The sequence below is a fragment of the Brachyhypopomus gauderio genome, chromosome 1 (assembly GCF_052324685.1).
Source record: "Brachyhypopomus gauderio isolate BG-103 chromosome 1, BGAUD_0.2, whole genome shotgun sequence".
NCBI lineage: Eukaryota > Metazoa > Chordata > Actinopteri > Gymnotiformes > Hypopomidae > Brachyhypopomus > Brachyhypopomus gauderio.
The window spans coordinates 3,345,153-3,360,496 of NC_135211.1; the positions used below are offsets into that span (position 1 = coordinate 3,345,153).

Here is a 15,344-nt window from a genome sequence, read left to right on the forward strand (position 1 = left end):
TAGTTTTAACTCGTGGAATGACACGTTAACCTCACGCAGCTGGGACAAACCATCCACCACGGCTGCACGTCTCCGAGGTGATGCCGCGTAAATGCTTGAGTTAATGTTATTAAGGCTGATGTGTGAGGAGGGCTTGCTGGGGTGCAGTAATTCCACTCTGGGTCAGTTCACTTTGATTACTACATTGCTCTCACTGAACATCAGTTTAGCGACTTGCTTTAGGTCCTTATCGATGTGCAGCTGTTTAAACTGTCCTGTTGCTCCTGGACTAAAGACCAAACCAAATGTTTATACTCGCCTGGATGTCTCAGACTCCTCACAGGCTTCCCCTAAAACGGATGGTGTGCGTGACCTGGCTCTTCAGATCTTTGTCTGTATCCTGCTTTACACTGATCTGTCCACTTGGGACCTGCGGTGAACTGGCACCTGCAGTGGGTGGACGCTAGCATGCAAAAAGAACTTCTAAATGCTGAAAGGCCCTAATGTAGCCTACTCATCAGGTGACGAGACTGGTAGCGTAAAGCTGAGGGCACTTCTCCAAACTAGGGCAGTGAGTTCAGCGAGTTCAAATGTTGGGCTCACATTGAATGTTTATATTTTGCAGCACAAATTATATATAATACAGCTGCCAGAACCCCCCCCCCCCCCCCCCCCATGCAATCTCTGCAAAGTACTCCAATACCAGCAAAGTGCGTTCATTTTGTGAGGCCTATTAAAGCCTATTGATTAAAGAGTGGTTCTATCTCTATGTGCCACCCCATCATGAGGTTTAAAACACGCCTGGTGTATTCACTTAGTCAATCAAATCGTATAAAGGCCAGCAATTCCTGTTTCTGTGGCCCTTCTGACATCCACAGGTCAGCTGGAGACACCAAGGGTGCATTCTGGGTAATGACCTCATTGGAGAGTGTACAAATAATTGTTCAGCATGGCAGTGTTAATAATATTAGCACTTCCAGTAACAACAGCTCCTCCATAACCCCATGATACTTCATCTACTAATAGTTTTCCTCCCCAATTATACTGGACAAGGACACAGTGGCCTAAAATGCAGGATTAATTACATTTGTTTGGTCCCTCACATTTATCCCTTTTCATTCTGGACTTAATTAACATCTCCCATATGGTAGTATATGTCCCATATGGTAGTATATGTCCCATATGGTAGTATATGTCCCATATGGTAGTATATGTCCCATATGGTAGTATATGTCCACAGATGCCTGTCTTTAAGACATACAGGCTAAATGATTGCAATTCAATTCACGCAGAGCAGTATGTAATCAATCAAGACTAACCCAGCTCTAGTGCAAGACCAAAAGAATTCAAAAGAATTCTGCTCACTGACAGTGTAATCTGAAGAGTAACCAGTGTACAGGGGATTGCTTATAGCAGTCCAGGAGTCCTTATAGCGCTCTCATTTAGTAGCCATGCACCGAATAATGACAAATACAGCATTCGTTCTAACTTGAGTGTGTGTGTAGGGGTGAACAGACCCCCAGTGTAGCTGTACATGCTCTCAGCACTGTGGACAGACAGGCAGACCTTTCTCTGGCTATACATCCGGCAGCCATTTGTCAAGCCCTGTATGCCATGTACGCTCTCAGACACCTGAAACCCCCCCCCCACCTTCATTTAATTCTCCTTCTCAAATGTCCCTGTGAGACCTTCCCCTTTTGATAGTGTTAATGTGGAAATTGCAAATGAATAGCCAGCCTTTCAGGCGAAATATGGAAAGTGTAATACATTAGAAATGGCTGCACTACAGGAGCAAAAATAAATAAATAAATAACTGCTTTCATATGATTTGCTATGCTTCCTGAATGTAAAGTCTGTCTAATCCCCCAGGCTCTGGTTTGAAAAGCATGCCCAATGCACCGTGGGGAACATGTGCAGAGGTCACAGACCAAAGAGTGATCAAGGGAGCAAAGAGGGTACCTAGATTTGGTCTGTAGCTTCAGTCATGCTGAATTCAAACCTGCTTTTTCCCCCTATTATTTAATGCTGAAAACAATTAACTTTCTAAGCATCACTTAATATCATCCCTGAAGACTGGAGTCAGGCATTGATAAAACAAACACCACTAATTCCTTATTTGAGCACATTTCCTATCAAATTACCCTTTAAAAGAGTGTGGTTTATACATACAACACAAAAATAAAATGGTTCTGTGATAAGATTTGGTCGTTGTGGATGCTTTTAAGTACCAAATTTCCTGTGCAGTTTTAACTGGTTGATGATCTATTCCTTAATGAGTCTTGGACATCCCACTCAGCCCAAGCTTTCTTCAAACATTTGTCTCTGTAGTGGCCTGTGGGTACCCGACTGTCTCAAGAGCCACTTACCACTCACGAGTCCTCTCTCCTCAGTGAACTGGTGCCATAGTGCCTCTCAGTCAGCTTACAGTTTCTGCTGTGCAGACACTCCTTTCCAGTAGTCAAGAATGTCATGCAAGTCCTCATCCTTAGCAAATTGTACTTTCTTCCGAAGGGCATGGCCAGCTGCTATGTAGGCCTCCTCGCGGGGGCTCTTCTTGTAGGGCCGAAAACGCTCCCAGATCTTCAGAGTGGTCTCTGAGGAGTACTCGGGGCTTGAGGAGTAGCCCGAGTAGTGGTGGTGTCGCGGGGAGAGCTGAGAGTAGGCAGCATCCCTCTTGGTGCGAGAGAGGGGCTTCAGGAACGAGGCTTTCTGGGCAGGGGAGTCGATGGCGTCCTCGTAGTAGAGAGCGGGGAAGGAGTGCCGGTGCTCTGAGCAGTGGTAGTCAGGGTGCACCTCCAGGAGGTGCTGTTGCCCCGTTCCGCCTCCACCTGGAACTACAACACCACATCCACCCACACCACCACTGCCACCGCCGCCTCCTCCTCCTCCCCCGTTGCCACCTCCTCCCCTGCCGTTGCCTCCTTGGATGTCCACCAGGGGGAGCCTCTCGCTGGGACCCCCGCACCTAACAGGGCTGCTTCTCTCCAGGAACTTGCAGGAATTGGGGCTGAGCGGCTCGGGGACGTCCATGCTGAAGACGCGCGAGCTCTTGACGGAGCCCCCCGAGGAGACGCTGCAGCGCGCCGTCTTGCCGCTGCCGAGAACGACGACGGCCGCGTCGGCACTCAGCTGGCGCTGCAGGGGCCGGGCGGCCGTGGCCGGGGGCGGGGCCGGGGGCGGGTCCCTGTAGGGGGGGGACAGGAAGCCACCTCCGCTGATGCCAGGTCTCTCAGACAGAGGCAGGACGAGAGGGACGGGGGACAGTGGGGGGATTTTGGGTGAAGACATGATCTGGCATGTCCCTGTTATGGTTGGGGAGAGAGGGATGAGTCCTCTGACTGCGGAGGTGACGCACTGCGACGGCGGAGAGGTGGAGTTTTCAGCCGTGGTGGCAACCGCGTCCAGCTTCAGAGCGTCGATGCAGTTGTTGATGATTTGGTTGACTCTGTCCACCTCCTTCGCGATGGTGGAGATCTCAGACGTCGAACCTCGACCTCCGTCGTCCGAGTCCTCCCCTCCGTCGATGCCGTTTTCCTGCCTCCCCGTCTCCTCCCCCGGAACGGCTCCATCCCTCACCCGATCCTCCCCGCTGGCCGACGTCCGCACGTCCATGTAGTTCCCCTTGCTGGCGGCCACCGCCTCTGAAAAGGCGGTGGCCATTTTCTCCACCTGGGGCAAAGAGGAGAGGCGGGAGGAGGTGGTGTTAGATGAGCTGTGGAGCATGCCCAGGCTGGAGGAGGTGGATTGGGGCAGTTTGCTGTGGTGGTGCTGGTATAGGACCTGCAGGGCGGAGGGGTCATTGACGGCGGCCGCGGCCGCCTCTGGCCCGTAGCGCATCTCCAAGATGGTTTTCTTGACACTAATGGACTTCTCTTTCTCCTCCTGCATCCGACGCCTGCGCAGACAGTAATACACCACGCCCAACACGATGACCATGCCAAAGAAACAGCCCAGGATGGTCATTATGTAGTGGGTTGTGGTAGAAGGGCCTACAGGAAAGTCGTCTGGGCCAGATGATCGCGTGGCAAAATGCACACACGTGTGGTTGTACCGCTGCGAGTTACGAATAGAGGCTACGCAGTAGGTGTAATCTGTGTGGGGCTTCAGGGTGTTGAGTTTGACTATCTGTTTTTTCTTCTTTAGGTTCATAACGTCGGACACATAAGAATTGTTGTACTGCACCAATATGTACATCTTTGTGAAGGGCCGAGGGATCTGGACCAGCAGTGAGGCAGACGACAGGGAAACAGAATGCAGCTTAATACTCGGGCTGTAAGACGGACCTGTGGTCGACGACGCTGTGGGCTGGTGATACGGCCCCATCTGGTCTGGGATGTCTGGCCCCATTCCAGAAGATTCCAGGTCAGGGGGCAGGGAGGTTATCCCATGGATAATTACCCCGTCCTTGCATATGGATGACAGGATGGAGTGGGCATTGCGCCCGAGACTGTTCAGTGGGCTCAGCAACGGAAAGCCGTAAAGCTCCCGGGGGGTCTCGCACTGCAGTCTGTCGTAGGTGTGGGTGACATTGTTGAAGGCTTCCAGCCAGCTCAGGAAGCTGTAGAGCTCACAGCCGCAGTGAAAGGGGTTCCCGGCCAGCTCGCACACCAACAGACGGCTGAGGACCGTGAAGGTGGACGGGTCCAGTCTGGCTAGCTTGTTGGAGGACAGGTCCAGACTGCTCAGGCTCGGACACTCCCAGAAGGCATTGGTGGCGATGACCTCTACGAGGTTGTGCTGCAGGAACAGACACTGCATCCTGCCCAGACCCCTCAACATCCCTTCAGTGAGGTTGGTCAGCTTGTTGTAACCCAGCTGCAGCACCTGTAGGTTGGCCTGCCCGGCGAAGGCCCCGTCCTCCACGTAAGAGATCTCGTTCTTGGTGAGGTTGAGGTCCGTGAGGTTGGTGAAGCGGCTCATCGAGCTGAAGAAAATGGCCTTCAGCTTGTTCTCGTTTAAGCGCAGGTCGTGCACCGTGTTGTTGATGTGCTGCGGGATCGTCTCGTATGGAGGCTGGTTCTGGCTGCAGATAGCCAGCCAGACGTAACCCTTATCCCCTTCAATCAGCCAGCAGTCACCCCTCACTAATGAGGCTAAAGGCAGAAAAAATAGGGACAGAAGAAGGAAGGGAAATGCAGAGGGAGAGGAACTGGGATCACTAAACCTACTGCTGACCATTTTTGGAGTGAGGGTTGGATTTGTCTTGGCTGAGATGGGAAAGGAAGGAGATTACAAACCAAAATAAGAGAAAATGGCCGCAGTCAACAGAGAGTCAAGAGGATTACTGAGTCACAGGAAACGGGAGTCTGGTGGGCAATCACAGCTGTACACCACTCACAGGGCCAAACACTGTCCTCATTTTAAGCAGTCCGCATTAGAGGGTTATAGCTTCTCTGTCCCCTGCAGTGTCTCATGGCCTCTGACCTTCTGAACTCTCTTGTGGCAAATGGCATATGATCTGCAGGTTGTATTCAGTAGGTCAACCACTGCATCTGTGAAAAGAGTATAAAGAAGGAGAAAGAGATAAAGAGAAGATGGGGAAGAGAATAAAACATTTAATTAAAAATGAAAGGAAAATGCCATCTAAGAAATTGGGTAGCACTCATGAATACTGTTTTTGCAATGCACGTGGATCTTGATATGAATATAAATGAACACAAATAAGACTTTGATCGGGTGGATGTTAATTATATGGACTTTGAATAAACAGCTAAAGGATAACGAGAATGTGATTTAGTGAATCCAATGTGTAGCACACACGATTCGCATTTAAAACCACCACTCAACCCATGACTGAGGTCACTCTACTAAATCTTTAAAAAGTATTTGAGGTCAAACTTTGTGGCAATACTGTTAGACCAAATGTGTACATGTATGTATATGTGTATGTACATATGTTTATAATTATAAAGGAACCTCTCAAGTATCAAGACATTACAAAATCGCAAAAAAAAGTGTTATTCTTTGGTGCCTTCCAGCAATTCCTTAGATTATAGGACCATTAAGACGTTCCTTTGTCATAGCCATAGCCCTATTGCTATTGTAAAATTGACAGGTATTTGCGAAACAACCCTAGGCAGTATTTCTGTCTCACGCAGTGTCCGACCACGCACTAGAGGAAACAGGCAGCAACCAGGAACACGGTGACACTACAACATCCAATGGTAAGGATACAGCAAAACACCTACTGACAGCCTTACACCACAACACGGGGTGACAGGAGCACGCCGCATACACGTGTACGTGTTCTTCTGACGACTCGTGTGACACCACAGATCCGAGAGCACGCCCCGTCTGTGAGGCTGTGTGTGTAAGTGCGTGTGCGGATGAGTCATAAATCACGCCGACCAAGCTAAGCCCTTCTCTTCCCTATGATGTACCTGAACCTGACAAGCGTTTCTCTCCCCCGCACCTTCTTCCTCCTCCTCCTCTTCCTCCTCCTCGTTCAGCAACATCTTTGCACCTTCAAACTTACAAGAACACTCTCTAGAAAATGCCTGTAAAGTGAACCATTAGGAACATTCGTATTTCCGTGAGTTATGAGATGGCAACTGTTCACATGGTGACCGCTGAGTATGTGTTCTTGTTGAAAACAAACACGGGACTCTATATTGTCATGTTGTAGACCCACACACACTAGACACAACAGGCCATCCATCTTATAGGTTCCTTTAATAGGTGGAAAGTTCCAGCTTAGTGGGAAGCTGTGATGAACAGTTTGTCAGCCTTGTTCCAGACTAAAGGAGCACAACAAGCCAGGGCTGCGAAGAGGTGTTCGTCGTCAAAGAGGCACAAGGACAGAATTCTGGCAGAATTCTTTAAACTTTCGGAACAATCAGCACAATTCTATAATACTCAGTACGGAGTTTATGCCACAAGAGATCCAACTCTCATTAACAGGCTGCCTTTTAAAGGAAGTGAGTTAATTCACCCCAGAGTGTGTGTGTGTGTGTGCGTGTGTATAATTTGATCTTGCATAATGTTTCTTTGTAGGAATCCTTCTATTCTCAGGGAATCATTTTCACACAATCCTAAGACGCGAAGGAATTCGTGCGTTGAATGTCTCAGTGAATCTTTCAGGAAGAAATTGTAGTTGTTATCGTAGACGGCTCCCCCGTCCGTGTTTGAAGAATACATATGTGTAACTTCATTCCCCAGTGGTTACTCCTTATTTCTGAAGCATTTGCTTTGCATACACACACACACACACACACACACACACCGCCTGCAAGTTTCTAAGCTTAAATCCACAACTGAAATTGACAATTCAGTGCCACGACTGAAACCAATCAATTCATAGCTGCCCCCCTAATTCAGTCATAACCATCATATCCATCCTGTGTCAGTGTGTGTGTGTGTGTGTGTGTGTAAGAGAAAGAGAGAGAAAAAGAAAGAAGAGAAAGAAAGATGTGTTCTGACATATAGGCACGGTCTCATATGAGAATGTGTACTCCGTCTGAAAACTCTCTAGGATTAATTTCAGAAATGAAAAGAGCCCAGAGTTCTAACAGCCTGCAAGGCCACGCTCAAGTGTCATCCCCACACTGGCTGCATGGTAGAGTGCATCTACGTTCACAGTTTTTATAGTTTTAATAACACACCTTGAGGAGATTCTGTGGTGGCCATATCTCTCCCACAGCTGCAGCTCAGGTGACACATCAGAGAGAAACACGCGCGAGAAAAACGCGCAAGCTTGTTTATCTGTGGGAAAAGTACCACTCTCTCCACACCGGCGGTGTGCCAGATGATGGAGGGGTAATCTGAGCAGGACGAGTGAGCCTGCACCGAGACCACCCTCTCTCCCTCTCTCCCTCCTCCTGTTTTCCCACACTTCTCTTCTTCTCATCACTCCCTTCTTTCATCTTCTCAACACCTGAAGATCCGGTCCTTCATTACTGTCCCTCTTCTCCTCTTGGCATTCTCTCTCTCTCTCTCTCTCTCTCTCTCTCTCTCTCTCTCTCTAGTTCTCTCTCTCTAGCTCTCTCACCCTCCCCTACCTGGCTCGTATCGCCCTTCATCCGCTCGATTCTCTCCCTCCTCCCCGTCAGCTACATTTAAATGGCTTTATTACCACAACACATTTATAACGACACCAGCCAGCAGCCTCACATTCACTCCACAGCTTGGTAGCTCCTTCTATCTGTCCCTGTCTGTCTGAGTATTCCATTCTCTCTCTCTCTCTCTCTCTCTCACACACACACACACACACACACACACACACACATACCTTTCTCACTCCGAATCCTCTCATACTCCCCCACTTTCTGAACCACTCCAGTGATGATCTAAATGCCAAGTTCAGATACGGACACCGAAGGCAACGCACGCGTGTGTCTTCTAAACCCTGCAGTGAAGCGTTCAGACCCACGAGCCTATTCATGCTCCTGGAGCCACGCTACGTTAGTGGTTCTGGACCGACCAATCGAATGATTTGGGAGGTGGATCCCAAAGACGAAGGTGGAGGACACAGAAGATCCTGAACGTTCCTGGGCGGGTGGAGCCGATGGCAGCGGCCACGGTGCCGTCATGTCTCCGCTGTCCTGCGCTGTCCTGCGCTGTCCTCCTCTCTACACCATGTGCCACACGTTTATGATGAAGCTCCTTCCAGAAAGCGAGGAGGCGTCACGGGCATAAGCAGCGAGGGAGCAATCGGGCACCTCCGAGCTTCCCGCCGGCATCTCTCCTGGTGCTTTAGAAGATCTAAGAACTCCTCTCCCGCCCGTTCATCACAAGTTCTCGTGTTGTGCGTGATGTTTAATTGGGACCAAGACGTTAATTATGTCTTCTGAGCAGATGGACCAGAACGCACAGGGAGCTGGTTTCTTTCCAAAAGAGGAACGGATGGCCAGGGTGTGTATGAAAGAAGGAAAGATAAACCATGTGAGAAGAAGATCTCCTTAAAAAGTCATACATCAACTGAGAGAAGTTGTTATGGCTATAGCTCCTCAATCAGCCCAACCAAGATGCTGCTTCAGAGAAACAAATAATTGCATATATAATTTATCTATATAAATACATAAATATAAATAATAATAAAGACATTCTCGATTCAGCTCCGTTTGCTTAGCTGTGCTAGAGCTCACCTTCCAAAAGCAGCTCTACTGATTTCTGCCTCCAGCATCTCTTCTCTCGCTGCACTAGTGGTCAGAGAGGTTTCACTTCCTCTCCAAATAATACCCACAGGGTTTCCCGGGGTCAGGAACCTGGGTACGATCTAACTGTCTCTCTACTGTATATGTGTTGGTTTTTTCTCTTTTAAGGGGTGTACATACAGTCAGCTATGGTGGTCATAGTTGATGAAGCTCCTTCCAGAAAGGAAATACGAAAGCAATACGTTCTGGGCTGTGTTTAAACATTAAATTCATAGGTATGTTAGAGGTGCTCAAAAGAATATGTTCTGGGCTGTGTCAACAAGTCATTTCACAGGTATAATAATAACAAAAAATAATAAAGGTGACTCAATAATAGTAATAAAAGATAAGGAGCAATACAATAGCAAATCACGGATAGTCAACGTGACCTTTAAGAGTCAGTTAACTGGGTGTTTAGTGTTCAGTGTTTTCAATAGACACTCCAGCCACTCCTCATTGTTGAGAGTCCACAGCTTTGCAGGTGGACATGTAATATACTGTTACTGGTCTCGTTTGCATCTCAGATCAGCTGTAAGTGGCTGCAGCCTGGAGTGCTGTAGTATAAAGGGACAGCACCTCTGACCTCAGGTCAGGGTGTCAAATCTTTTATACCACACATCCTGCATGAACACAGGAGGAATTGACGTAGTCGTCCTGTTCCGTGTCTGTGTTTGTCCCTGCCTGTTTGTCCCGACTTCATCTGTAGCCCTGCCCCTTGATTAACATTCCCACCTGTGTCTTGTTTAAGTTCATGCTAGTTCTGTGTATTTAATCCCCATAGTGTCGTGTTGTCAGTGTAGACCATTGCGTTGTGGTGTGTGTTTCATTGCCTCTCATTTCCCAGTTCATGTAATACTGTCCGTTCATGTCCTATATTTATGCTTTCTGTTTATTTCTAGTTTTATTATCCCAGTATTCCAGTTACTGTGTTTGTCTGCTTATTCATTCCTTGTAATCCATGTACCCTAGTTATCCCGTGTACCCTAGTTAACCCGTGTACCCTAGTTATCCCGTGTACCCTAGTTAACCCATGTACCCTAGTTATCCTGTGTACCCTAGTTAACCCGTGTACCCTAGTTATCCCGTGTACCCTAGTTAACCCATGTACCCTAGTTATCCTGTGTACCCTAGTTAACCCGTGTACCCTAGTTATCCTGTGTACCCTAGTTAACCCGTGTACCCTAGTTAACCAGTGTACCCATAGTTAACCCGTGTACCCTAGTAATCCCGTGTTATATTGTTTACCTTGGCTCTTTCAGTTAATCCTGTTCAGCTGTTCTCCGTCTGCGTTGTACTCATTGTTATTGAGATATATCCTTGTGTGTCTGTCATGGTAAGTTAGTGTTCCTGTTCCTAGGCCTTGTTCTGTTAGCCCCAGTGTAGTGTGTGTTTCCCGGTCTTTTCTTGTTGTGTTGGGTTGTTCGTTTAGTATAGATAATAAACCTGTTCGATTCCTGTACTTGCATCCCACATGCCTAGTTCAAAACATTACACAGAGTTGCTTACAGAACACACACACACACACACACACACACACACACACACACACACACAGCAACTGCCAACAGCTGCTGTTAATGACTCTTCAAGCCACTGGAAGTCCAGTTCTCAGTCATTGACGAATTGGGAGGCAACAGAAGAGAATAATTAGTTCATTACTTCGTTTAGCCGGAGCCTGTCCTTTGTGTTGGTGGCCGGTAATGAGTTGAGGCGGGGCTTGAAAGAGGCTCTAAACTCTCCTAGTCTAGAAGCTTCAATCACGGTAATCTCTTCCTCCTCCTTATCTCCTTAATCAGCCGCTTCTGCTGCTGCTCAGCGGACAAACCCTAAAGATAGAAAGAGAGAGACAGGTGACACGGTGAGATGGAGAGACAGAGCACGGGTGAAAGAGAAAGACAGACAGATGGATGTGTGTGCGGACGGCAGGCAAAGACAATGGTAGCAGGTGCGGGTACAATCAGTCCTGCTCGCCGAGAGATGTACCTCTACCACACATCTTAGTCATGCACGTCAACCCCGCCCCTCAGACCCGCCCCTCAAACCCGCCCCTCGACCCCGCCCCTCAGAGAGAGAGAGAGAGAGAGAGAGAGAGGGAGAGAGAGGGAGAGAGAGAGAGAGAGAGGGAGAGGGAGAGAGAGAGAGAGAGAGAGAGAGAGAGAGAGAGAGGGCAGCATTCCTGAGGCAGCTGCGATGGAGAAACTGATGTGTTATAATCTGGGTCTCCTCCAGAACCGCCTGCTCTTCTCCCCAACACCACACCTGAAGCAGGGACACCACTTCACTAATCCCAGTAAATCAAGACCGTCGGGTGGTGCGGAGACCAAACCATAGACAAAAAATGATCACAACTGCAATCAGAAACCGGGTGGAGTTTACGACACTCACCAAGCCAAGTTCTGAGTTTCACTTTAAAATATACCACACACATACACACACAAACACACTCACAAAAATTTCATTGCATCTCATCATGTTGACAATGCACAAGACTTTAGTGAAGGACACTGTTTGGAAGTATTTGACAACTGATTTAAACACGTAAACACCTGTAAGTGATTATTCCAGCAAGCATCAACTGTCATTATGTCAGTGACATCGGCATTATGTTACTCTGACATAACAACAAATGCTAAGCTACAAGTTTGTTATAACACGCTGTGTCATTCCACCCCATAAATGTCATGATGCATCCTAATGTCATCACAAATCGACATCATAACATCTGAGTTGACAAAGAGAGCTTGTACGAGGGCTTTGGTTTGTTGGAATAAGCATTTATGTTATTCCATATAAACCATTATATCATGAAGTGCTTAATAAGGTTTCAAACTCTGGAGTTCTAGGTCTAGTTTAGCCTGTTTACATATGATGTAAATGGGGTCACCACCAGTGTTGGGAATGTTACTTTAAAAAAGTAATTAGTTATAGTTACTCACTACTTGTTCAAAAAAGTAACTGAGTTAGTAACTGAATTACTCTATAATAAAAGTTAATTTATTGCACATCAACAGACCAGTGCAGGATAAAATCCTTTAAAATCCCAAATCTTTGTAAGAAAAAAAAGCAAAAGTAAACAGTTACACTATAAAGTGCATTTACATCTATGAAATTAAATTAAATTCTCTCAACCTGAGACAACTGGTTTGTTCACAACAGAAGTAAACTTAACAATAAAACCTCTATTCTTAATTAAATAAATCAAATACCCAGTCTGGTAGACATTCAGGAACTTCAAGTATTTTTCTTAAATAATGTTTATATCGCCACCTTGAAAACGCAAATTTTTCTTCGGCTTGCTTCTGACTCGCTATTTCTGTCTCTTCTCCGTTTGTGTCTTGTCACTGGTGTGCTTCGGCGCGTGTGTAAAAACACTGGCTCTGATTGGCTACCATAACGCTGCCTTAGCCAATTGCTTACTGACTTGTTAAGTTAAACACGTGTTACACAGAGAACTGTGACCTATGGAGATCTGTTACTCCTCACTAGCCTGGGCAGCGGTCCGCTCGCATTACTGTTAGTATATCAATATATAGTAACGCACAGCTTTTAATGACCAGTAACGTCAACGGCGTTGTAACGACAGGAAAAGTAATTAATTATATTATCCCGTTACTGACAAAATGACGCCGTTACCTAACGCCGTTATTTTTAATGGCGTTATTCGCAACACTGGTCACCATAATGTCTCTCTGGTTCACAGGTGCTCAGATCGATTTAACCTTGAAAGCACAAGGAGCTGTACTGAATACTAAAAACTGTTCATAAGGAGTTCATAAGAGGTTCATAAGGGGTTCATCATAAGGTTCGTCATAAACCTTTGAGACTATGAGGAGCTGATTAATGCTTTGCCAAAGGGAACGTACTTAATGTGTCTGTTCATGGATCTCACGGTCTGATTAGTGTCTAACTGCTGTTTTCTCCACTCAGCTTTGTTGGAGTTTATGACGACGCGTTGAGATGATACCCAACACTATCTAACGAGAAAGAATTTTGCGGGGTGCAAGCTTTCTGCCACGAGCGTTTAATTATGATTCGGCTGCTCTCTTCGGGTTGTCTTTGTGCGTTCGACCATGATGAATGCGTGAACTGCAGAACGTTGTATGCCTGAAGACATTCGTAAGCTTTCATTTGTTTCCCTGAAGGATCTCTCAAGGACGAGGCACTCGGTTATATCTACAGCAGGCACATCTTTCAATTTGGCTGAAAAACGGCTGCTCTTCGTAATATAAGGATCGCGTTCAAAACATGGCACTGTTGTCTGTTGATTCTTTTCTCCAGTACTATCGTCTAAACTTGCATGGTCCCGTACGACCTTCGTCTCAGAATCATGTGTGAAAGCACTACCTTCATCACTCCCAGAGACCCTTACTAAGTTAGGAAGGATTCAGCTACAAAGGGTACAAAGAAACTGCCCTCCTCTTCCCCCGTCCTCCCTTTGTGCTGCATCTATCCATCTTTCCCCCTTCTCTCCCTCTCTGCCCTCTCCTTCCGTTCTCCTCTCTTTCTCCTTCCCTACCCTCCAAAGATACTCTAGAGGGGCTCAGGTGCCATGAGTCATCCCATTACAACCCAAATACCTCCCAAATAAAACCAGCCATTTGATTCCAATACCATATTAGGCCTTTTCTCTCCCGCACCGCAGCTCAGATTAAAGCTATCGCTCAGCCAAATACCTGCTTGATTTGATACAGTCTGCTGGATGGCAGGATTAATCAGCAGCAGGCTGTGGTATTGTTTGCTTTCAAGCACGGCTCTTCGCGGCTTCCTCGAGTTTTCGAGTGTGCACTCGGAGGGCGCACTCGGAGGGCACACTTCGCAAACGTCCTCGCCCCGCCTTCAGAAGCCGGGGTCACTGCCTCCGCCTCGCCGAGATGAGTCATCGTGCGTGAGATCCGAGCACGATCGGCGTTCTCGCCGCCGGAGACGTCAGCGGCGCGGTTTTCCCTCGGGACGTCAGCGACGCACCGTCTCCTCCTCGTCCTCGGCGGGAGGCGCGTGGCTGGAACGACGACGCCGGTTTCCTGACGGGAAGGAGAGCCGACTGAGCTGTTCCTCCTCGCAGAAGGATGCCAGCGAGATTCCCTGTAAACGAACGTTTTGATGACGGCTTGCAGCGTGGGGCTCACAGGATGGTCTGAGGTGGTGGTGGGGGGGGTGGGGGTGGGAGGTGTTGCTTATTTTCAGCGAGGCTGCTGTACAGGTGGAGAGAGAGAGCAGTCAGCAGGGCACTTTGATGTTGCTGACACATGCTGCCTATGAATTATGCATGAATCACTCCATTCCAGCACATTATAACAGACCTAGTAGAGGAGGCTATTTGCAACAGGTCCTGATGTGATGCAGAGGAATACACACACTGTACGTGTATGCACACACATAGCTACTATGAAAACCTTAGCCAAACAGCTGTATATGTGCAAACACACACACACACACACACACACACACACACACACACACACACACACACACACACACACCTACTTGTCCCCAATCAGTGTAGGTCATATTCAAGCATGGGAGTGTCTGAGTGTCTGAACCCTTGTGTTTACTGCTGACTGGATTGTCATGTTCCTTGTCCAATTCCCACCAGATCAAGCACCAGACCAGAGAGAGCGGGCCTAGGAACAACACTACATTGAGCAGGCTCAGATAAGGTCAAAGCTAGAGGGTCCGATGCACTACCAGACCAGTCAGACCAGACAGATCAAACCCAGAGCACAGCCAGACCAGACACACTGAACTCAGTGCACAGCCAGACCAGACAGATCAAACCCAGACTGCAGCCAGACCAGACACACTGAACTCAGAGCACAACATGTATTTTCACAAAGCAGCTTTACAAGCGCATGGGTTCAGATTCCTAATGAGCAAACCAGGGGCGACAGTGGCGAGGAAAAACTCCCTATGATGGTGGAGATTAGGAAGAAACCTCGGGAGAACCAAGACTCAAAAGGGAACCCATCCTCCATTGGGCGGCCCGTTAGCAGAAGTCCATTTTTATAGTCCCTCCAATGTGGATGTTGGGCCTCAGTTAGGTGACACCATCAATATGGAGCATTTCCTAAGTGCTTAATGGAATTGTCTTTGAAGAAAAATGCAACCAGGATACAAAATGCAGGTTAAATATGTAAACATCGAATTAAACATCCATATACAGTATATAGCACATGTGCCAGTGATGAGCATGTGGCTCCGGCAGGCTAATATATAGCAGTATAACTAAAGGGAGGG

At 47.6% G+C, this 15,344-nt stretch overlaps 1 protein-coding gene across 1 annotated transcript in view; it reads right to left on the minus strand.

The window, feature by feature from the left end:
• Positions 1 to 661: 661 nt before the first annotated feature.
• elfn2a (extracellular leucine-rich repeat and fibronectin type III domain containing 2a) overlaps positions 662 to 15,344 on the minus strand; it is a 93,950-nt gene continuing 79,267 nt past the window's right edge. Inside the window, exons 3-4 of the mRNA XM_077020844.1 lie at positions 10,770 to 10,936; positions 662 to 5,471 (exon numbers count right to left, since the gene is read on the minus strand). Of these exons, the coding sequence (XP_076876959.1) occupies positions 2,401 to 5,157 (2,757 nt within the window). The 5' untranslated portion in view covers positions 5,158 to 5,471; positions 10,770 to 10,936 and the 3' untranslated portion in view covers positions 662 to 2,400. The remainder of the gene's footprint in view (positions 5,472 to 10,769; positions 10,937 to 15,344) is intronic.